The sequence below is a fragment of the Nelumbo nucifera genome, chromosome 6, assembly GCF_055504915.1.
Source record: "Nelumbo nucifera cultivar China Antique chromosome 6, China Antique-T2T, whole genome shotgun sequence".
NCBI classification, from domain to species: domain Eukaryota; kingdom Viridiplantae; phylum Streptophyta; class Magnoliopsida; order Proteales; family Nelumbonaceae; genus Nelumbo; species Nelumbo nucifera.
The window spans coordinates 63,817,124-63,841,831 of NC_142654.1; the positions used below are offsets into that span (position 1 = coordinate 63,817,124).

At 37.0% G+C, this 24,708-nt stretch overlaps 2 protein-coding genes across 3 annotated transcripts in view; both read left to right on the top strand.

Annotated features, from left to right (window-relative positions):
* EMB1030 (Alanyl-tRNA synthetase, class IIc) overlaps window positions 1–12,774 on the top strand; it is a 34,494-nt gene extending 21,720 nt beyond the window's left edge. For both annotated transcript variants that reach the window (XM_010244535.3, XM_010244536.3), the window contains exons 12-13: window positions 11,285–11,442; window positions 12,087–12,774. In XM_010244535.3, the coding sequence (XP_010242837.1) occupies window positions 11,285–11,442; window positions 12,087–12,423 (495 nt within the window). In that variant the 3' untranslated portion in view covers window positions 12,424–12,774. The remainder of the gene's footprint in view (window positions 1–11,284; window positions 11,443–12,086) is intronic.
* A 1,648-nt stretch (window positions 12,775–14,422) lies between these two features.
* Window positions 14,423–16,749, top strand: LOC104587084 (expansin-like A1). The gene is made up of 5 exons (XM_010244538.3): window positions 14,423–15,188; window positions 15,292–15,401; window positions 15,510–15,688; window positions 16,054–16,186; window positions 16,299–16,749. The coding sequence occupies exons 1-5, from the start codon at window positions 15,074–15,076 to the stop codon at window positions 16,542–16,544; spliced, it is 783 nt and encodes a 260-aa protein (XP_010242840.1). The 5' UTR covers window positions 14,423–15,073; the 3' UTR covers window positions 16,545–16,749.
* The last annotated feature ends 7,959 nt before the right edge of the window (window positions 16,750–24,708 follow it).

A 24,708-nucleotide genomic window follows, 5' to 3' on the forward strand; every position in this document is an offset into this window, starting at 1 on the left:
TCACCTTGTCTCAATCCCCTACATGTTGGGAAAGAATCCTTTACTACTCCATTTACTAAAATTGAGTAATGGCATGATGTTAGACAACCACCTATCCACTTGCACCATCTATCCCCAAAACCACACTTTCTGAGCACCTCTAGTAGAAAACTCCAATCCACTAAATCATAGGCTTTTTCAAGATCCAATTTGCAAACAAAACCTTGCCTACCCAATCTTCTCATCTCTTCCACACTTTCATTTGCTATTAAAATTTGGTCAACTATTTGTCTACTATGAACAAAAGCACCTTGAGCTTGACTTATGATGGGGGGAAGAGCCTTTTTGATCCTCAAAGATAAGACCTTTGCCAGTATTTTATAGCTACTTGTTAGGGACCAGGGCTAGGAAAGTGGCATTTACTCCACGACTAATGACAAGTTGTTCCTCAAACTCTTTGAAAACTTCTAACAAGTTTCCTTTAATTATGTTCCAACAGTCTTGAAAGAAAGCCATAGTAAAACCATCTGGCCCTGGTGCTTTAGATCTATCCATTGAAAAAACTGCTTATTGGATTTCCTCCTCCTCAAAACTCCTTTCCAACCACAATTTCATCTCTTTAGACAGTGTAGGCCAATCCAAACCAGCCAACTCCACTCGACTAGCTAGAGGTTTCCTTAAGATAGATTCGAAGTGTGCTAAAAAACAATTGGCTATTTCCTCTTGAGAGTCCAATTCCATTGGCCATCTCATGAAAAAATTTGGTATTCCTGTCACCTTCTTTTATCCATTTATGCCTAGATTTCTGCCTCCAAGAGATCTTTTCTCGCAAAAGAACCTCCTCTAATTCCTTTTTTCAACCTCCACCTTAATTCTCTTTCCTGAGTATTCATGGTTTGTTGAGATTCCTTCTCATCTAGGTCCTCTATTTGGGTCATCAGATTGGATTTCTATTCCTCTATCCTCCCAAAAAGGTCCCTATTCCATTTTCTTAACTTCACCCTTAGGCTTTTCAACTTCTTATGAAACCTTACCCCTTTCCACTTCACCCCCCTCATTTCTTGATTCCAGCATTCCTCAATCTTTTTTACAAAATCTAGGTGTGTTAGCCACATATTTTCAAATCTAAAGGGTTTGGGTCCACTCCTGAAGGTTCTTGTCCTAGCTCAATGGGACAATGGTTGGAGGTAACTCTAGGTAGAGCTTTGGATAGCAAGTCTCTCTAATGATTTTCCCAACTTTCGTTAAAAAGGAATCTATCAAGCTTCGAGCAAGTTGGGCTTTCTTGGAAGTTGGACCAAGTAAAAAGGTCCTGCACAAGAGGAAGCTCCTTGAGCTCGCTACAATTAATAAAATCATTAAATTTTCTCATACTAGTTGTAATGAGCTGTTGGGGGGTTATTTGTCTCAATAACGCAACGTAATACATTAAAATCACCACCCAAACACCAAGGACCCTCCCATAGCCCTTAGATTCCATATAACTCTTCCAAAAATTCATTCCTTTCTCTATAGATATTAGGGCCATACACATTGGTCAACACCCAAACGAAACCATCGTTCACCGACTTGAACTTACTTGAAAGAAGAAGAAGAAGAATTGTTTACTGTATTAGAGAAGTAATACAGGTTTGAAGAGAAGAAAAGAGAGAGAAGAAGAAGAAGAAGAAGAAGAAGAAGAAGAGTGAAGAGAGGAGAAAAGAAAGAAGGGGTTCGGTGGTTAATGATTTGCCGCCCCATACACTTCTTTATTTATAGCTTTAGGTTCCTTACAAGAATATGAAATAAACAAAAAATAGAAATTAGAAACAACTAGGTGTGGGTATGAAACCACACACACTAGAGCCTGAGTGTGGGTATGGAACCCCACACTTGTGGCTAACCAACTATTTTGCTTTTCGTGAATGCTTTGGTGAAGAGATCAGTTAACTGCATGTCTGAGGCAATGTAAGGAAGGCATACTTCTTGAGATGTGACTCGCTCTCGGATAAAATGTCTATCAACCTCGATATGCTTAGTCCTATCATGCTGTATTGGGTTGTGGGCAATATTAATTGTAACTTGATTATCACAATACAACATCAGAGGCTTCTCATAATGAACCCCCAACTCATTAAACAAGGATCTCAACCATAACACTTCCGTAACACCATTGGCCATGGATAGACCTGTTCATGGGCCGGGCTCGGGCTTGGCTTTTTCCAAATTTTGAATGGGCCTGGCCCGAAGCCTGAGCCCAACATAGTGTAAAGTTAGGCCCGAAGCTTGGCCCGTGAATAGGTCTAGCCATGGATCTATATTCAGCTTCTGCACTGGAGCGAGCAACAACATTTTGTTTCTTGCTTCTCTAGGAAACAAGATTTCCCCCCACAAATGCACAATACCCAGAGGTGGACCTCCTATCATCAACACATCCAACCCAATCCGCATCTATATATACTTCTATTTTCATATGACCATTATTCTTGAAGAGTATACCTCTCCCTGGACATCTCTTTAAGTAGGCAAGGATCCTTTCTACTGCAAGGAGATGGGTGATCCTAGGAGAATGCATGTATTGACTAACAACACTAACGGCATAAGAAATATCTGGTCGGGTTAGACAGAGATAAAGAAGTTTCCCAACCAGCCTTTGGTACATAGCCCTGTCCTTAAGGAGATCTCTACTTTCTGCACTTAACTTATGGTTAGGCTCAATGGGAGAATCAGCAGGTTTCACTCCTAACTTGCCAGTTTCTTCCAATAAATCCAAAACATACTTCCTTTAGGAGATGAAAATACCATACTCCCACCATTGGTATGCACAATCTCAAAAGGAAGGTTGCTTCCAATAAGTCCAGAACATTCATCTCACGGCCAATCCCAATCACCTTCTTCGTTTCCAGATCCTGAAAAACACCGATCAAGGAAAAATGTTACCAAACAGTTTTGATTTTTAGTAATACTACTAACTGAAAGTAAGTTAGCACTAAGCTTGGGAATATGCAAAACTGAGGATAGGGTGATGGTATCTGATAATTTGACATCTCCCTTGCCAGAAATTGGTACAAGAGAGCCATCAACAATAGAAACTTTGTTTCTCCCAGAGGATAAACAATAGGTGCTAAATAGAGTAGATATTGCTGGTCATATGATCTGAAGCACCTGAATCTATTACCTAGGAAGGTCTAGTATTACCTGGGACAGAAACATGGCAAGCAGTAGCTCTTGTACCTGTATGAGCAAGGGCTGAAGTAGGCTGAGCTGAATTACTAAATTCATTTTCTAGTTGAGTCAGAGCAACTTGGATTGTAGCTAGGGTATCTAGAGGAGTGCCTCTTGTGCCTGATGAAGTTGTACTATCAGTGTTGACAACCATATTAGCATTCCCTTTCTTATTTCTGAGCTTTGCTAGAACTAGATGAGGGTGCAACTTCCAACAGGTGTCCTTAGTATGTTTAGGTTTCTTGCAGTGTTCACATACTAAGTCCTTCTTAGCTTCCTTCTTCTCCTTATCCCCCCCCCCCCCCCCCCCAAGATTTAGGTCTAATTGCTGCCAAGGCTGATTCGGAGGGTTGTTGCTGTAATATAACCTTTCTCCTAGTTTCTTCACTATGCATTAGGGAATAGGCATGTGATAAAGTCACACTATCTCTTGTCAACAACTGCTGTCTCACAATGTCATATTCAAAATGCAGACCAGCTAGGAACTCAAAAACTCTGTTAGTTTCAACCTGCTTTTTATTTGTTTGTGCATCTTTTTGGTCTCCCACTCAATTGTTTCAAGATGGTCAATTTCATGCCCTAGGGATTTTAAGGTTGAAAAGTAAACAGAGACCTGCTTCTCTCCTTGCCTCAGCTTTTTAACCTCACATTTTAGCTCATAAGCCCTAGCAACATTAAGGGGCTGAGAGTAAGTTTCCTTCATAGCATCCCATATTTCCTTAGCTGTTTTGGCCCGCAAGTAGTTTCGGCTGATGTGTGACTGCATAGAGTTGCACAGCCATGTCATTACCAAAAAATTCTCTTGGACCCACCTAGCATAAGTAGGGTCCTCCTTGGAGGGTTCCTTCACATCCCCTAGAAAGAAGTTCAATTTTCCTCTACCCCCAATAGCCATCATGGCTGATTGGGCCCATTCCAAGTAGTTTGATCCATCAAACTTAACAGTTGTAATCTGAAAGGTGTTTTCAGTCATGTTACTTGAACCACCAGTCCCAAAAGCACCTTCCCCTTGGTTCTTGTACTCCATTCTAAGTTAAGAAGAGGCTTTAAACTACTGTGACAAGAACAACTGTATTTCAAGGCTGATAACAGCTGACCTAGGACAATGATTTTGCAGTTAGATAACAGTCAACTGCTGTCCTAGGATTGATATTAGTCCTGAGGTTTTCTATTTATACCTCTCTGAATGAATAACAAAGTCCTTTTGAGTATCAATCTCAAGAAAATGTACTTTATGAAGAAAAATGCCCAAAAAACTGATTGCTACCTTTAGTCTTCAAACTTGATGAATCGATTACTATCAGCACCTCGAATCTTGGTCAAAGAACCAAGAAAAAGCTGATCGGCACCTCCAATCTTGATCAAGAATCGATCTTGATCACTCAATTCCTGCCTGATTCTTCCTGATTACAAGAAGCTCTCTCCAATCTTAGGATAGCTGCTAAAGCCTTCTTGTAACCTCCAAGAATCAACCGAAGTAAGGATCTTTCTGAACTTTCAGCCCTAAACAATTCTCATGTGGTTGGCTGAATTAAATCCACATGAGAAACCCTATATCGAAGGCTCTGATACCAACTTTAAAGAAGAAGAAGAAGAATTGTTTACTGTATTAGAGAAGTAATACAGGTTCGAAGAGAAGAAAAGAGAGAGAGAGAGAGAGAGAGAGAGAGAGAGAGAGAGAGAAGAAGAAGAAGAAGAAGAGTGAAGGGAGGAGAAAAGAAAGAAGGGATTCGGTGGTTAATGATCTGCCACCCCATACACTTCTTTATTTATAGCTTTAGGTTACTTACAAGAATAGGAAATAAACAAAAAATAGAAATTAGAAACAACTAGGTGTGGGTATGAAACCACACACACTAGAGCCTGAGTGTGGGTATGGAACCCCACACTTGTGGCTAACCAACTATTTCTTCAAACTTTACAGACACCGAAAAGTTTCCTATTAACTCCTCCTCTGCCTCTACAACATCCTCTCTCCACAATGTGACAATACCCCCTGAAGCCCCCCAAGAGGGTGCATAGGCCCAACTTATTCCTCTTGACTTCCACACACTTCTAGCCCATCTTCTATTAAATTCGACTAATTTGGTCTCCTGTAGCATCAATCTTGTCCATAACTGAAGTGAAGAGAAGGGAGGGGAGAGAAAGAGAGAAGAGAGATTTGAGAGCACCAAAAGATGTTGGCGGCACCAACTTTTTAATATTTATATTAGGGCGACTAAACATAACATAAAGACAAGGGGAATTACAATAGTACCCCTGCGACACTAACAAAAATAAAAACACAAGAAAACACACTTTAACTAGTCTTTTAACACTCCCCCTCAAGTTGGGACATAGATGTCAATCATGCCCAACTTGTCACATAGATCATTGTGCCGCAGATGATGTAGCCCTTTTGTGAAGATGTCTGCAAGTTGATCTTCGGACCTAACATAGGGAGCGCATACTTCCCCTTTGACAACCTTCTCTCTGATAAAATGCTTGTTTACTTCAATGTGCTTGGTTCTATCATGCAGTACTGGGTTAGCAACAATGTTTATGGCTTCATTGTTGTTGCAATATAAAGTCATAGGTCCATCAACTATAAATCCCAGTTCACTCAATAGATTTTTTAACCACATTATTTCAGCCACTCCATGAGACACTGCTCTATATTTAGCTTCAGCACTAGATCTAGCCACCACATTTTGCTTTTTGCTTCTCTAAGTGACTAGGTTTCCTCCCACAAAGGTACAATAGCCACTGGTAGACTTCCTATCATTCAGTGATCCTGCCCAACTTGCATCAGTATATACTTCAACCTTCAGAAGTCCGTGCTTTTGGAACAATAAACTTGCACCTGAGAATTTCTTAAGGTATCTGAGAATTCTTTCAGCTGCTTCAAGGCGGGTGGTCTTAGGGGCATGCATGAATTGACTAAGAACACCCATAGCATAAGCAATGTCTGGCCGAGTCATGGAGAGATATAGCAGTCTTCTTACAAGCCTTTGAAATTGCTTCACATCTTTGATGGATTCACCTGAGCAATCACTTAATTTGTGATTAGGATCAATAGGAGAATCAACTGGTTTCATTCCCAACTTTCCTATATCCTGTAATAGATCTAGGACATACTTTCTCTGAGAAATGAAGATACCCTTTTGTGAGCGAGCAACTTCAATTCCAAGAAAGTATTCAGAGGGCCTAGATCTTTCATCTCAAACTAAGTAGCAAGAAATCCCTTCAATCTTTGAATTTCATCTTTCCAATCACCAGTGATAACTATATCATCAACATACACTATTAGGGCTGCAATTTTCCCTTCCTCTCTTTTCACAAACAATGTATGGTCAGATTGGCATTGCTTGTAGCCCTTTTGTTGTACAACTACCTGGAATCTGCTGAACCAAGCTCTTGGTGATTGTTTCAGGCCATATAAAGACCTTTTTAACTTGCATACCTTTTTAACTTCTTCTTCTAGATCACCATTTAGAAATGCATTCTTGATGTCCAATTGGTGAAGGTCCCAATTGAAATTAGTAGCTAAAGAGAAGAGAACCCTAATGGAGTCCATTTTAGCAACTGGTGCAAAAGTTTTTGCATAATCCACCCCATACACTTGAGTGAACCCTTTAGCCACTAGATGAGCTTTATACCTTTCCATTGTGCCATCAGCCTTATGTTTCACTGTAAATACCCATTTACATCCAACTGGTTCTTTTCCCTCAGGAAGATCCACCAATTCCCATGTACCATTTTTATGTAATGCATTAATCTCTTTATTCATTGCATTTGTCCATTCAGGCACTAAGGGAGCTTCTGCCACATTCTTAGGAGTAGGGACACTGTCAATGGAAGAGAGGAATGCCCGAAAGGAAGGTAAAATGTTTTCATAGGAAACAAAGTGGGAAATGGGGTGCTTGGTGGTGCAAGATCTAACATGCTTCTGGAGAGCAATAGGAAGGTTAAGATCATCAACACTTGAGGTATCAATAGCAATAGGGTCAGAAATATCAATGGGAACTAAGGTACCTGGCTGGGTAGAATCCGTCCCCGGAGAATGTGATGGCATTGGTGGTACAGCTTCTCGATGCTCCATAGCTCTTGAACTTGGTTGGCCTTCATGACGACGCCAGAAAACACGGAAGGAAGGAGGATCAGGTAGAGGAGGGAGTACAATCTGTGGTAGAGGAGGATTCTGAACCTATTTGTCCTCATGCCTACACTCTCCCTGAGGAAAAACAAGAAAGAAAGGTTCACTGTCAAAAAAGGAGACATCCATTGGAAACATCATATTTTCGAGAAGCGGGATCAAAGCACCGGTACCCCTTCTGATTTGTAGGGTATCCCAAGAATATGCAAGGAATAGCATGAGGATCTAATTTCCCACGAGTGGGTGATAGGTTTTGAACAAAGCAACGACAACCAAAAACACAAAGAGGAATAGACAAAAGAGGAGCCTTGGAAAACAGAAGTTGATGCAGGGCTTTGTACTCTAACCATCGAGAGGGCATGCGGTTAATGAGATAGGTAGCACAAAGGATAGCTTCAAGCCAAAAACGTTTGGAGACATTCATATGAATCAATGAATCAATAGTCCCCGAGCTACTTCAAGAAGATGACGGTTCTTTCTTTCAACAACACCATTTTGTTGTGGTGTTTGAGAATAGGAGCTACGGTGGAGTGATCCACCTGAAGCAAAGAACTTCGTAAGATCATTATGAAAGTATTTTTTGGCATTATCAGATTGGAAGATCTGGATTTCGGTTTGAAATTGGGTGAAAATTATTCTTTGGAAATCTTGGATAATTTTTTGTACTTCATCCCTAGTTCGCATGGGATATACCCATGTATACTGGGAATAATCATCAACAAAGGTAATAAAATATTTGTAGACACTTTCAGATGGTAAAGTAACTGGGCCTCAAACATCAGAGTGAACAATATGAAAAGGAAATTCAGATTTATTATTCTTTGAAGAAAAATGAGTTCTACAATGTTTACTCAATTGACAAGTTTGACACACCAACTATGACACTAACATTGACTTAAACAACTCTGGAAACACAATCTTTTTAAGGAATCAAAGGATAAATGACCAATACGACTGTGCCATAAATAGGCTTGACTCTTAATAGACTGACTCTTAGACTCTGTGACTGCAAGGCTAGCCTTATTCTCCAACAAGTAGACATCATCCACCATACACCATCTACCAATCATCTTCCCTGAGTCCAAATCTTGAATTACACAATAAGAAGGGAAGAAGGTTACTGAACAATTTAAAGAATTGGTTATACTACTAACAAAAAACAAATTAATAGGGAATTGAGGAGCATGTAAAACATTAGAGAGTGTAGGACCAAAGGGAAGAGAAATAGTCCCTTGACCAGCTATGGTAGCGAATGAACCATCAACCAGTCTGACTTTGTCTCTTCTAGAGAGAAGATGATAGGTCTGAAAGTAGGTAGACTTATCGGTCATATGTTTTGATGCTCCAAAATCAATTATCCAAGGAGAGTCAGAGGAATGAGACGATACATGGAGAGCTGTAGTAGTCTAAATGATTGCGGAAGGAATTAATGATATCCTCCCTAGGGTCAGAACCAATGGTGTATGTCTAAACTGTAGTAGTAGTAGGGGGCTGAGTCTCCTGAGTGGCCATGTTTTGTTGTAGTGAATTTTCTTGGACCTTGCTGACTTAGCTTCTTATTCAGATCTGAACCCTGTTTCTTACTCAATTCCTGAGCTCATTTCGGCTTCCCATGAAGGTCCCAACATGTGTCACGAGTGTGTCGAGGCTTCTAGCAATGGGTGCACCATAATTTTTCTTTGTCATCCACCCTTTTCTGAGAGTCTCCCTTCTTAAAAGAATTCCCCCCACCTGTAACAACACTTCCTTTTGCTGCCAACACAACTGCATCTCCCCCAGAATTATTCATCAGATTTCTTCTACTTTCCTTTGACTGTACTAGAGCATATACCTCTTGAACAGAAGGGAGATCCTTGCTTCCAAAGATCTGTACTCTAATGGATTCATATATAGGATTCAAGCCAAGGAGGAAGGCAAAGACCCTCTACTAAGAAACAAGAGACTAATATGATTTTGCATCTTCATCACACTTCCAATCTACACTCTGATAATGATCTAACTTTTTCCATATGGAAGAAGACAAGTCTAAGTAGTACACAGAGAGACTCCTCTCCCCCCGTTTGCAAGTAGGATTCTGCCTATAGCTGATAGATCTTTGCATAGTGTCTCAATTTAGAATAGGTTGACTTGGCTTGTTCTCAAATCTCATAAGCTGTTTCAGCCCACATAAAATTTCTTCTCACTTGAGGTTGCATAGACACTAGGAGCCATGACATTACCATGCTATTCTCCTAGTTCCATCTGTCATGCGCAGCACTCCCAGAACTAGGTTCTTTAGTTGTGCCATTTATATAGCCTATTTTTCCCCTTGCAGTAATGTATAGTCTAATCCCCTTCAACCATTCTAAATAATTCAAACCATCAAGAGGTATGACAGCCATGGGGAAGGATAAATCCATACCCCCACTCAGTCCATTTTGCATTGACGAAACACTGGAAGTGACTGAGTCTTCACTATTCATGATAGCTGGTTTAGATCACACTAGAAGAGGTTGAATAACCGGTCTGTCCAACTTATTTTCCCTTTCACACGCTGTGTTAATTCTGGGAAAAAAAATTCTGCACCAGAAATAAAACAAATTTTCTCTGCTGTTGCAGTACCTACAGGTCATAACCAACCTACAAATTACCCACTGCACTGCTGTTACAGCACACACAAGTCATCTCCGACCTACACACACTTCACAAAGCTGCTGTCGCAGCACAAACAGGTCACCTCTGACCTACAACCACTACAAGGATCACTCGATCCTACAAAAAAGGAAGGTACAGGTGCTGCTCACCTCACATCTGATTGCTTTTCCTTTTTTTAGGTCTGTCCTGATACACGATCAGGAAAAAAATAAAGAAGAGGAGAACAAAGCTTCTGAGATCAGTCCGAAAGAAAATACCTTGGTTCTTCAAAATAAAATTCAGTAGCATGATGAGAAGGGAAGAAAGTAGAGAACTTGATCTCCTTTCAGATTCGATGAGCCTGCTATGGTACCATCTTGTCCAGAACTGAAGTGAAGAGAAGGGAGAGGAGAGAGAGAGAAGAGAGATTTGAGAGCACCAAAAGATGCTGGTGGCGCCAGATTTTTAATATTTATATAAGGGCGACTAAACATAACATAAAGACAAGGGGAATTACAATAGTACCTCTGCGACACTAACAGAAATAAAAACACAAGAAAAAAACACACTTTAACCAGTCTTTTAACAATCACTATATCAGGCCTATTCCTTCTGAGCAGGTCTTTAATTAACCTCCTTTTCCTTGCACTCCCTAAGCCCCTCACATTCCAACTGATGATTTTCATGGGAAACAAAATTTTAGAGCCCAACTAAGGTTAAAGGTTCCTACTTGGGAGTCTTTCTTCTTCCCCTTCTGCCACTAAACTCAATGTTCCCTTCTATATCTGAAATATATAGTTATATTGTATTCATGTTAAAATTTATCTTCACTCTCTTCCTCTTCTAGTTGTTAACTGAGCTGGGTTAGGAACTTATTTTCACACAATTCTTCCATCATTTTAAAATTACATCAGATCTTCTCTTCTTCTATTAGTATATACATCTATTAGAAGATAAGATGAAGGCCCATCTGCTATTTGCCAAGAGAAGACATATCTATAGTTTTTAACTGCTTCAGTCCTGTCTGATTAAGGCACCAGAACTATCATTCTCTATCTTGCATAATGGGTTTTGGTCAAAGATCTCAAGAAAATCAATCTGCCTGCATATATTGACATGTCAAAGAAGGAAAAGGATGCATAACGTATTGTTTTCTCTGGAGCTTGTCCAATTAGAGAAATGAAATCTCAAGCATATTAATTAGTGATTACCTAAATAAAAGTGTATTTATCTATTACAAAAGTATCTCTATTCCGATGGTATTATTTGGCTTGTGAATATTGTTATATTTATGTGTGAGTATTTGGAAACATCACAAGTGATTCTAAACTATATGAAATGTCATTGTCAAAGGTAAAAGCTGAAAAGGTAACAGACAGAGTTGAAAACCTTTTGGAGGAGTTACGGATGGCGAGGAACGAAGTGTCAGCTGTACGTGCAAAGGCAGCAGTATTCAAAGCAGCAACTATTGCTGGCAAGGCACTCGCACTTGGAACTTCTAAAAGGATCAAGTAATAATCATCTAATTTCCTCTGAGCAAAATTCAAGTTCTTATTGCTAGAAAGCCCTTTCTATAGCAGGGGCATAAGTAATTTGGCATCTCAATATAGAATAAGTGAAAAGATGTTATGGTATGTCAAGGTAGTTTTCTAGGGAAGTGAAAGTTTGAACTATTGGATGTATACAGTGTATTATACCGACTTAAAGCCTGTTTTGATGCCATGGGAAAATGAAAGAAGAAAAAGTTGTTTTAATTGCCTTTACAGTTGAGGCAAAGTTCAACACCAAAAATGCAACCATTCCTGGTTATTAACAAAAAATTAGAATGAGGGCATCTCAGGTTTTTAAATAAAAGAGTACATTTCCAGTTTTACTTAAGAAGCATAACTGCATTTTGCATGGCTATAGTGCAAGTTCAAATTCTAAGGAACAGTACAATAAAGTGATTTCATTTGGCATGGCATCTAGACAGGCTATATTGATGTTTCATTTTCCATTTTCTGAAGATTTCAAAATAAGATAATAAAAGAAATAAGGTAATAAAAGATGCATGAACTTCCAAAATATGGTGATTTACTTGCAACTGCTTCTTTGACTGATAATATTGGCTCATTTTATGCTTGTTTTTTTTAATAAAATAGTATTTGCCTGCCAGGGTTCTTGTCGAGAATATGGATGATGTTGATACTGATTCCCTAAGGGGTGCTGCTGAGCATCTAATGGATACACTACAAGATCCAGTAGCTGTGGTTTTGGGCTCTTGCCCGGGTGAAGGGAGAGTGAGCTTGATTGCTGCATTTAGTCCAGGGGTTGTTGGTCTGGGAATACATGCTGGAAAATTTATAGGGCCCATAGCGAAGTTGTGTGGTGGTGGAGGGGGTGGAAAGCCTAATTTTGCCCAAGCAGGCGGAAGAGAGCCTGAGAATTTGTCAATGGCCCTTGAGAAAGCCCGAACAGAGCTTGTTGCTGCTTTATCTGAGAAAGCAGGGTGATATACAGTCTTATTTTGTGACATCTTAGTTTGCGACTTGAGCCTACTGAATAAGGTAAAGTACTGAAAAGGATCAGTTGTGGCTTCTAGGAGCGTTAAAAGCATATCATAGCAACAGCTAGAGAAAGCAAATTTCTTTTCCTGTCATACACACAGAAGATGGATGAAGTTTATATAAGATCATTCTTTGTCATTAAAACAGTAGGTGAAAATAGTGAAGTTGTAAAGAGCATGTTACCATGTTTAATTTTACTCCAACCAGCTTTGCTATGCAGTTTGTAAAAATTGTACTCCTGCTTGCAAAATGGCTGGGAGGGTTACTTATATTTTGCTCTGTTCTCAGCTTCTCACTTCTCTATAATCTTTATCATACTTCCATTGTAGTAGTAAACCAAACGATAACAGAGAATGTCCAGGCCTGAGCCCAACCCCGACATCCGTTTATGTACTCTAATATTTCACAAAAATTATCTAAATCAAAATACAATTATTAATATGAATATCTATCTTGTTGCAAAAAATAAAAAGAAAAAAAAAATCCAGCCATCCATCTGTCCACTTGTGCCCTCTCAAACTCAAGGGCTTTATTTATGTTTGTATACCTAGGAAGATGACAATACATATACCCCACACACGGTTATACGTCTGTAAAGACTAAGGGAGTTCATTGTACGTAATAGGATTTGGATTTGAAAGCAACCCCAAGCCAAGATTGTTTTGTTGAAGCGCAATTATAGACTTGAACGTTGAACCACACCAGACCAGACGACTGAAGTGATTACGTTACAATTACATGGTCACCCACTGACCTTTCCGGGTTCCGATTAAACGACAATTTTATTGATTAATCGACAGCATATCCTACAGCGCATCCCAACCGTACATTGGGAATATCTTCCATGCCAAATACAGGAGATGTTCCCCATGCACGAGAGGCGCATCATGAAAGTGGTAACCATCAGCATCAGGATGGTTTTCATTAGAATTCACGGATGGTTTTGATTGATCAATGCTCTTCTATTAAATCTATTGGCCATTTGACAACGGCTGAAGTAGCTGAACTGATTGGCTTATTGCTTTGTCTTTAAGCGGATAACCCTTTAATATAGATTGTGAGCTGTGAATGGCATGTTGGGCTGATTGCTAAACCCTTAAAAATTTATTATATTACTGCTTTATCAATTAAAAGAGAAAATAATAAACCATTCAGTGTACAGTACAAATACCAAATTATGGATTGCATCTAGTTTTGTAAAATAGATGTAAAAGGAAAAGTTGTTACATGTAATCCCTCCTAGGCCCAAAGCTGTAATTGATGATCTGATTTCTGATGCCAAAATTATTTCCAAGACAGACTAACCCATGTGCAACATCGTTTAGTTTGGTTTGGGAGCAAGATACATAACCGTGTGCCTTGTATTGTACTTTATTCGTTGTCCCAAAGGAGCCAATTTCATGTAACCCAACCGATCACAAACCATCAACTCATCTACAGTAACCTGTAACTGCAACTAGAAAATGAAATCAGGACATTGTAGTAAAGCCCACATAAGACCAAGCTAGTAACTGGTTTTATCAATGGTGGTTGGTGGCTACAGGAGATTCAGCCTCCATTGCATCATTTATTTGTCTCTGTACTCTCTGCAAGTGCAAGGAGAGAGAGAGAGGGTTATCTTTCCCATATCAATTCAGCAAAATGATCACCCCACGCCTTTCTTTCTTGGAAAGAAAGGAATGTGGACTTTGTTCCTTATCACTCCACTCATTGACATGCCATTATCAATTCAGCAAAATGATCACCTAACCTAGCCCCTTTCTGTTTTTTTGTATAGGAAAGCAACTTAAAGCTGAGAAATATCTTTCTACTCTTTATCCAAAGAGAAGAAATATCTTTCAACCAGAAAAAGGCTAAGAAATATGACCAAAATACTTTAACCCCATAAACAGTCCCCTAATCTCCTCTCTCTCCATCCAATAAATACTCATTGAATTCACTCAGATTTTTTTTTTTTTCAATTCTTAAACATCATGTCCACCCCCCCAGTTTTCCCAGGAAACCCAATGGGCAGAGGGTGCCCACTAGTTTTGCAATATGGTCCAAATCCGGTTAATAGAATTCCACAGTCAGTACACTGGCAGGCACATTTTTATACATGATGATTCTTCCATTCTTACATACGGCCATATTAATGGCTAAGCCATTGCTTTGTAAATTGTAATTAAAAGCACCTTTGACCATCAGAAACAGAAAAGTCTCCAACAGCGAAATATATCCATCCAACAACTCGATCCATGGACTGGACGAGACTCAGGATCTGCTGGAAAGTCATATACAACAGGTCGTTTCTCAAAGGTAAAAGATAGGAGCTGTTTTGTGCGCGTACAAGTAGTCGGTGGGGGTGCGCCCAGCAAATTTCTCCCTGTGTCGCCGCGTTGGTGCAGATGTCCGTCGCTTTCCTTTCCAATCTTCCATCCCCAAGATTTAGAAATTTGTAGTCTCCATTAATGTCCAATCCATTAAAGAACATCCACGTTTTCGTGGCTTGTGAGTAGTGAGGATCTGTATTCCACTTCCCTTTCTTTGTCCGCCACTAGAGCCTATAAATAAACCTCTACTCCACTCTTCTTCGTCAAGTCGCTCTCGCACAAAGATGGCTCTCTTTCTATGCTTCCTCTTCTTTCTCCTGTCTTCCTCTGCAACAGCTTGTGATCGATGCGTGCATCAAACCAAGGCTGCTTATTTCTCCTCCTCTGCTCCACTCTCGTGTAAGTTTCTTCATCCATTTCTTTTTTATCAATTAACTGATACCCAGGTTATATCTTTCTGAAATATTTAATGGGTACAAATTATCTTATTGCTTAAATGCAGCTGGGGCTTGTGGGTACGGTTCCTTGGCTCTGGGCTTTAATGGCGGATACCTTGCAGCCGGTGTTTCTTCGCTTTATAGAGATGGCGTTGGTTGTGGGGCCTGCTTTCAGGTATGTGCTGTTTGTGTGCAAGAGTAGTTGTTGATCAGGAATTTCTTCTTCTTCTTCTTCTTCTTCTTCTTCTTTAATTATTACATAATTTGATTTTTGACATGACAGATAAGGTGCAAGAACGAGACCTTGTGTAGCAGAGCAGGGACTAAAGTGATATTGGCTGACCTGAATCGAAACAACCAGACGGATTTCGTTCTCAGTAGAAGAGCTTTTATGGCGATGGCTAATCGGGGCATGGCTAGCAACGTTTTAAAGCTTGGGGTTGTCGACGTTGAATACAAGAGGTAATAGCCATTGATGATATGGAACCGACCAAATTAAATGATGGTCACCGATCATACTCCTCTTTGTCTTCCAAAATAGATGTTAGGGACAATCAGACAGACATGGATGGTTTCAGCTGCCAACTTCCAACCTTTTGTAGAAAAAAAATGGCAACTAACCAACTTGGAATGGAAAAGCGTCAAAACCGTACACAACCCTAACATAATTGAAATTAGACAATCTTTGACCTAACCCAGTATTTTAGGTCTTTTCTGGTCGATTCTTGCTGTCGTCACAACTGTTCCAATTTGTATGAATCTTTTTATTTTTTTTCTCAGTAATCCATAAATTAATGGGCATGAATTTCTTTTGTTGTATGGAGCAGAATACCCTGTAATTACAAAAGCCGCAATTTGGCTGTGCGAGTGGAAGAGACAAGCCAAAGGCCACACTACTTAGCAATTAAATTTCTGTATCAAGGTGGCCAGACCGATATTATCGCGGTTGATGTAGCTCAGGTAATTAAATGTTTATAAATTGATAATTAATAATAATTGTTTTTAAATAAATTATTAATTTCCCTATCATCGTTTAATATACATTTAATAAACGATGATTTCACTGGTATAGGTTGGTTCTTCAAATTGGCATTACATGAGCCGGAATTATGGAACAGTTTGGGATACAAATCGGGTTCCGATGGGACCGCTGCAGTTTCGGCTGGTGGTGACGGGAGGGTTTGATGGGAAGTGGATATGGGCACCAAATGTGCTCCCCTCTGACTGGAAGGCTGGGATGATCTACGATTCTGGTGTTCAAATCAGTGATGTTGCCCAAGAGGGTTGTTGGCCTTGCGATGATCAAGACTGGAAGTGAAGGGGTTACTGTTTTTTCATAGATAAGTTGTGGGGTTTTAATTACCTTGGGGCCGGGAAAACACACACCCATGTGGGCCATGTCTCATCACCATATATATGCTTTAAATTACATTAAAATTGTATTCACTAAGTTAGTTTATATAATTGATTCTTTCATTTAATTAAACTTTAGAGAAAACTCTTGTATTTGGCTTGAGTGACAATTTGGTTCCCAAATGTGACAATTCGGTATCTGTGTTAACCAATTGTTAAATGTCATATGAAAAGACGTAAATGCCTTTTAAGTATCATCTAATTTTCTTTATCAACCTATCCGCTAAAATCAAAACCAACCATTTGAAGATCATATTCACACTATCACAAAGAACTTTGGGAAGGTTTCACGACCAATTTACCTTCTTGATTCAACACCCCAACAGCAGCGACAACCAAGGTAAAATGTATCGAAAATGCAAGGTGTATTACAAAGACAATTTTAAAAGATGTATTGGGATACGCTGTGGATACAGACAAAATCAAGATACACATAAATATAGTAGAAAATTTAAATAAATCCTAAAAAATATATTACTAACAATATTTATAAATTTTAAATGATTGTAAATAAGTCATTTGAATGTAAAAGACCATAAAGTGTGATATATAAAGTGTCACAATTAGTAACCGTTGAAAATGATGGAATAACTAAAATGTAAAAAAAAAAAAAAAAAAAAAAAAAAACTAAAATGTGAATGTCAGTTTTCAGAAAACCAAAATAATTAATCTTAATATTTATTTGTATATAAATTTTAATAATTAATTCTAACATTTATTAATCACTCATTAAGAAAAGCGAAAATTTACTTAAAATTAAAAATACATATAATCATAGCAAGTAAATATGTGTGGCTCATTGGTGAAATTGTGGTTGTTAAAATCAAGTAACCAAGGTTTAAATCTTGCTATAACTAAAATTTGAAGTTTTACACTAATAAAACAAAATTAACGAGAGGGGATCATTAATTAAAGGAATTAATGAGAGAATTTGAATTAAGTGCTAAAATTCAAATTTAAATTTAAATTTATCTAAGAATAATTGACTAATTAATGAAAGAAAAATTAGAATTAAATTCAGGAGTAACGACATTAATGAGAGATTCGATATTATATATGGATTAATAAAATTAATGATGAAGCCTGTCTCAGGCCAGATTCGGGCTACCAAAACTGTTTGACCATGCATGGTTCAAACTGAATGATTGAATCGTTTGACCCGAGAACTGTTCATGATTTTGGGCTCAGATTTAGACCTAAAACCATTTGATTGTGGTTCAAACCGGATGACTGTATTGTTTAACCCAAGAATTGGTGGTCAATGCAGTTCGGTTTTCAGATCGATTTTTAAAACCATGCTTATGAGAATGGATACGGGGCCTAACCTTGGCTATTTTCTTGGCATGAAATCACTCGAATCTACATTCTCATGCTTTTTAGACTGAGATTTTGCAATAGCACTAGGCCATCGTCCCTTGAAAAAAAAAAAAAAAAACTGTTTCATTGAAGTTGTGCCGTGATCTTGTGAAGCTACTTAAAGAAGACTTCCTCTGTTCTTCATATTAAGAAATGGTCTTTTTGCTTTAATTTGTTTATGATGTATTGTTTTTCTTTTTATTGCTTTTTGGGTTGGGTTGAGATGGTGAGATTGTGTGTTTTGTATTTCGATTTTGAGGCAAGGCGGGCTACGTCCTCCCCTTTATCTATCCTTCTCGTTTTGATAATAGTTAATTAATAAAATTTAAGGTGACCTCCCCTCTGTTGGCGGGCTCTAGGTTCTTCTAGCCAGTTGGAATCATGGGACTTTCCCCTGTGATCTCTGTTCTAGAGATTTTACAAGTTGTTTTCCTTTCTTTTATCTGTAATGGTATGGTTGTCCTTTCAAATGAATTTCTCAAATTTTCTTTTTCTTCTGTGAATTTGTCAAATTCAAGACTTTTAGTAACTATGGATGGATCATGGGTCTTATCTAGGACTGTAGCTTGGGCCGGGCCAATTCAAGATTTGATAATATGAACCACATAGGGTTGTTTACATTGATTAGCTGGAAAAGTTGTTCACATGCATAGATGAACCACATAGGGTTCCACCCAGCTCTTTCTTTTATAGGCCCTGGTTTTATTGGAATCATCTAGCAAAATCCACTGACCATGTCACAAGCCATATATTAATGGATAAGTTCGTTAATATCATTCTTGAGAATAATATACTAATTATAGTTCTTACAATATTATTATTTATTATTTATAGTAAAAAACAAACATCGTTTTCTCTCAACTGTATTTAATTTGTTTACAAGGGTAGTCTTTGAATTTAAGATGGATCCGTTTAACCTTTTATTAAGACAACTAGAGCAGCATTTCTTAACCAACAGTTCAGTCTTTCTACTTCACAGCGAGAGAATTGTAGGTTGTATCAATGTGTTTAAGATTGCAGAGAGCAAGAGTCACATTGCATTAAGAAATTCCTCAAAAGTTGGGACTTGGGAGGCTATTAAAACCTCCAAATTATTCTGCTTAATTTAGATTGTATAGATCCACTTTGATACTCCAAAGCTGGGATCAAGTGTACCTAAAGGGTTGGTCGATTTATATTTTAATTGTTAAATCTGAGATTCAATATTAGTGCATCTTTGATAGAAATAAGAGAGGAACAAAAATTTGTTATTTTCTTTCAAACCAAACACAGCCTAAATCGCTATTAGCATGGTTCTTCCCCAAACTGTTATTCTGTTAGTTTAAGGGTGGAGCAAGGGTGGGGGTTGTTGGCCTCACAAACTTTTGCAGTGCAGATTTCTTACTACATATTAATCCATATAACCATGACATTAGCTTCCTGATAGTAATTCTTTAAGAAAAATCTATTTTTAGGCACAAATCTTTTCTAAAACCAAAATCAATATCAATTTTATTTATGCACGTCTATCTAGTTTGTTTTTGAATGTCCTCTTCCCTTTCTTTTCTTCTCTACTTTTTTGTTTAATTCTTTTTTTGAAACTTAATTTAATACCATTTTCCATTTTCTTTTCTCTTTGCACAAGCTGACAATCTTTTCAGGACAAGAAATTTAAACAATCTTCAAACACGCCTCAATTTGGAAACCAAACACTAATAATAAAAGTGAAACACAGGTTCTCTGTAGTGAATGTTCACAGTCATGTAGGGGTGTCAATTGGACTGGATTTGGTCCAATCCGATCCAGTCCAATGTGAGTCCATTGTAAATGGATCGATCAGGTCCAATCCAGCTCAATGAATATTATGGACCATTTTGGATCGGTCTAATTCAATGTTTGGACCATCCAATCTGTTCAAATTCATTTTGATTTAGATTGGTTTCAACCCAAATCTGGTCCATTGACACCTATATTCTTATCTTATATCAATGGACCAGATATTGGCTTAATCCAACCCAATCCAACATAAATTTGTTATGGATGGACCAGGTCGAATCCAATCTAATAAATATTTTGGACCGGATTGATCCAATCCATTATATCTTGTTGGTTCGTGCATCCAATCCGACCAAATTGATTTTGGACTGGACGGGGTCCAATCCAAAATCGATCCATTGACACCCTTATGTACATGGGATATATGCAATTAGAGTTATGGTGTTACACGAACACCTAATGGGATAAGAATACAAGAGAGGTAAGTCAGCTGTACACCGGTTTGTACTAACGTCTTCATCTCTTCGTTTTACTTGGAAACTCAGTTGAATCCACCACCCTTATTCATATCAGTTTTGGATCACCGGGAAATCAACTTCCCCACTTTATTTCAGTCCGTCCAGACGGAAAAAAATAAAATAAAATAAAACTATATTGTTTGGCGTTTTCAAATCGAAAATGCTCTTCTGAGTCATAAGTTCCTTGGTTTCATGGATGGTTTGAATCCACATTCATCCTGTTTGTCCTCCTCGATCTCCATCAGAGGTCTTGCCATCATCATCTTCGAGTGAACAATATCGTCAATGGATCAAGCAGGACTGCAGGACAGGTACATATTTAGCCGGCCTACTGGCCTCACTCAATGAGGCTATACTCACCCAAATCGTTGGTTGTAAAACAAGAAGTGTGGGATACTCTCGAAAAATTGTATTCTCTTCGATCGGGGGACTGCAAATGCAGTGGGGATTCGCAATAAACTAGGCTCTCTCCGGAAGGGCGACATGAACATGTCAATCTACTTACAGAAGCTTAAGGTATACAGTGATAAATTATCAGCCATGAACCATTGACCAACTAACAGTTATCCATCATACTCTCAATGGATTGCCATCTACATATGATGCCTTCATAACTGATATCCTGGCCCAAACTAATGAAATCCCTTTCTCTACCTTTCAAGGAATGTTGATGACTTATGAATCTAGCTCGTATTATTCAAGCTCACACTATTTCTTTGCCAGATATTACAGCAAATCTTGCAGCTCACTCTCGAGATGCCAACCCAGCATAGAAACCAAATAAAGTTGACATTCCCTTTCAACAGACTGGCTCCTCGTCAAAGCCGTCAAAATATAATTAATAATAATCCCTGTTAGATTTGTAAAGGAAGAAATCATTCAGCTAAGTTTTGTTGGAAGCTCCTAGCGCAGGTAACATGGGCTACCGCTTACAGCATCAATTGTGACTTATTGTTATAAAACAATTTGAATAAATAGTATATTTTCTAAGTTTAACTCAAATCGTCAACCTTCATGAAAATCTCCCATTCACTTAAGTGTAACAGTGTTTACCTTATCCAAAGAACATTGATGGTCCGTTTGGTTATTGGAATCAAAATCTTTTGGAATCAGAATCCAAATGGTCTATTTTCATATCTGTTTGGTTCAGACAGAAATGAGAATGAAAATTAAAATCAGTAGGAATGGGATTTTATTTCCCAAGAGAGGGGTAAGGAATGTCCATTCCCTCAAATGGGAGAACCTAATTTTTCGCTTTTTTTTTCATTGAAGTGGCTGCTCTCCTAAAGTTACTCAATAGCAACCTTTTACTTTTTAAACATTTATCTCCTTTATATGTCTTGTTTTATATTTTTTTTCCAACTTGATTATTAGTGTGAAACACAAAGTTGGTTTGGGTTTCCTCTTGCCTAATTTGTTGTCTTGGAAATAAACCTATATCTATACTACTTTAAAAAGCATGAATGGCCTCAAGAATATTTTTGAAATTTTTTTAGGACAAAATTTACCCCTTTATATTGAAATTTATTTATAAAAAATGAGGGCAAATATGGTAATAGGTTATTGATATTAAATGAGTTGAAAAAATGTGATTTTAAGATATTCAATGCATTCAATTCCCTCTCATTAAATCCAACATTTAAGTTATTAACTTGCATTCGTGTTCATTAAATCATATATTTAAGTCATTTTTGTTTCTTCTCATCATTAAGTTCTATTAATTAAATCCATACTTAATAAATTAATAATTCTAATAACATAAAAGCTTATACTTTTAAAATCTACCTAGAAAAAAATAGTGTTTTCATCTAGGTGGTGGTATGAAATTAAACCACTATAGGTCAAATGAGTCAATCCATGTTGCCACGATTAAATAATAAAATGAAAAAAAAATGGAAACATTTTTAACACATATTAAACAATAATAAGTATGATAAATAAGAAATGTTTTTATTAATGATGGAAATGGAATATAAAATTTTAAACCAATTGGAAATGAAAATATTTTTCTGTTCTCTCTCATTAAATCCTATATTTAAGATATATTTTTCTCATCATTAAATTCTTGTAATTAAATCCACAATATTAATTTTAATAGTATAAAAATAAATATTTTGAAAAGTAATTTGAAAATAAAACCACTTTCTTCCCTCCCGGTGGTGGGCAAGCAATTCGAACATTTGAGGTCAAATGGATTAATAAATAATGTCATAATTAAATAATAATAATTAAAATAAATAAAGTATAAAATGTAAGAAGTATTTTTATTAATGATGAAAATGGAACGCCAAATTTAAAATCTACCTAGAAATGAAATGATGTCAGTCAAATAGTAAAATTTTTAAAAATAGAAAATACAAAGAATCACAAAAATAAACAAAATGATAAAGAAAATTTTGGGCACATAATTAATGTTATATATTTATAAAAAATAAAATATTGGGTACATCTATAATATTATGCATACATTATATTGAATAAAAATAAGTATTATACATAAGAAATAATTCTATCAATGATAGAAATATAATACAATATTTAATGTCAACCTAGAAATCAAACGTTTTTTTTTTTTTTTTGTGGTGGGATAGTGGTTTGGGTCAAATCATATCATAGACAAACAAAAATCAAGTGTGATAAGTAAAAGTTATTTTATATGATGTAAATGAAATATATAATTTAAAAATAATCAAAGTCATACATTTAAAATTAGGTTGTAGGTTGATCTAGAAACCAACAAAACTCTAACAATCGGATCTACATTTCAAACTATAAAAGCCCCTACCATGTCATTGGAGGCTTATGTGGTTGTTTCCAACATGAGATTCTTAATCCATGCTGGACACAACAAAAAGCCTATACCGAAAATAAGTTTTCAATATCTCTTCCGCTTCCTCTATCTCTTGATCTCCCTCCCTTCTCTCTCACTCTCATAGTCATCTTTCGATCTCTTGCTCCCTCTGTCTCTCCCACTCTCTTAGCTTTGGTCTGTAGCCAAATCAAAACCTTTCTCTCTCTCTTTCCCTCTCATTTTTCTCCCTCACTCATCATCTCGGTCAATATCTCATTCTCCCTCAATCTCTATTGTTCTCAATCTTTCTCCCACTCCCTCTCTCGTTCTTTTTTTTATTTTTCTTACAAACTTATACAATATTAATCAAACCATATAAAAGAATTAGAGGGACCAACCACTTGTACAAACAAGTTATAAATTTCTACCAAGTTGGTGTAAATTTTATAGTCAAGAGTTTCTTATGAATTTTTATCAAATTGGTGTAATGATTTTTGAACCATACCAAGTTGGTCTCATGTACTTTTATATGATCTGATTAATACCATATACGTGTGTAAGAAAATTAAAAAAAAAGAAGAAGAATAAGAGAGGGAATGGGAGAGAAACTGAGGGAGAGCGATAGAAAATAAGGGAGAAGGAGAGATCAACCAAGAAAGAGAATGGGAGAGATGGAAGGAGAATGATAGGTAGAGAGAATGAGAGAAATTGATAGAGAGAACGTAATACAGAAACCAAAAACCATTTTTATTTATTTTCAAATCGCACAATCATTGAGCAAAGAGAGACAATTGTGAGAATGAGAGAGTGGGAGGGAGAAAGAGAGGGAGAGAGACTAAAAACTCTTTTTTAATTTCCAATCACCTAGCATTAAAGGGCAATTTTGGTATAAGATTTTTGTTGTTTCCAACATGGACTAAGAGTCCCATGTTGGCAACAGCCACATAAGCCTCTGAAGACATAGTGAGCTTTTTATAATTTGAAATGTAGAGCCATTTGTTAGAATTTTGTTGGTTTTTGGACCAACTTATAGCCTAATTTTAAATGTACAACAACCTGTTCTAATTATAATTTTCCTTAATTTAAAACTAATCTAAAAGAAAAGCTATTTTCTTATCTAGATGGTAGGTCAATGATCCAACTTTTCAAAGAAACCCATGAGGTCATAATTGAATAATAAATATTTAAAAAAAGATAATGAAAATGTACAACATTTTGTCAGAAGCATTTGAGAACATTTCTAATGTTATATATATTCATCATATTAAATAAAAATAATTGTTAAAATAAAAGTTATTTTTATTTATGATAAAAATAGAATACAAAATTTAATAATAATAATAATAATTATTATTATTATTATTTGCTACAAACATTTAAGTTTACTTTTAATCATATTGTTACTTTTGTTAATTTTCAGTTTCTATCTTAACTATGAGGTATCTAAAATTCAATTAATTAATATGAAGAAAAATTTCTCACGTGCAATGCATGTACTTAATTACTAGTTATATATAAAAGTGCCAATTGAGAGTGAAATTTTTTTGAATTAAAATTATCCTCTATTTCTTTGTTTGATAAAATGTATAAAAGTCATTTTATTACAGCTTTAATGGCTACTAAAATGTCCATATTTATGTATTTAGTCC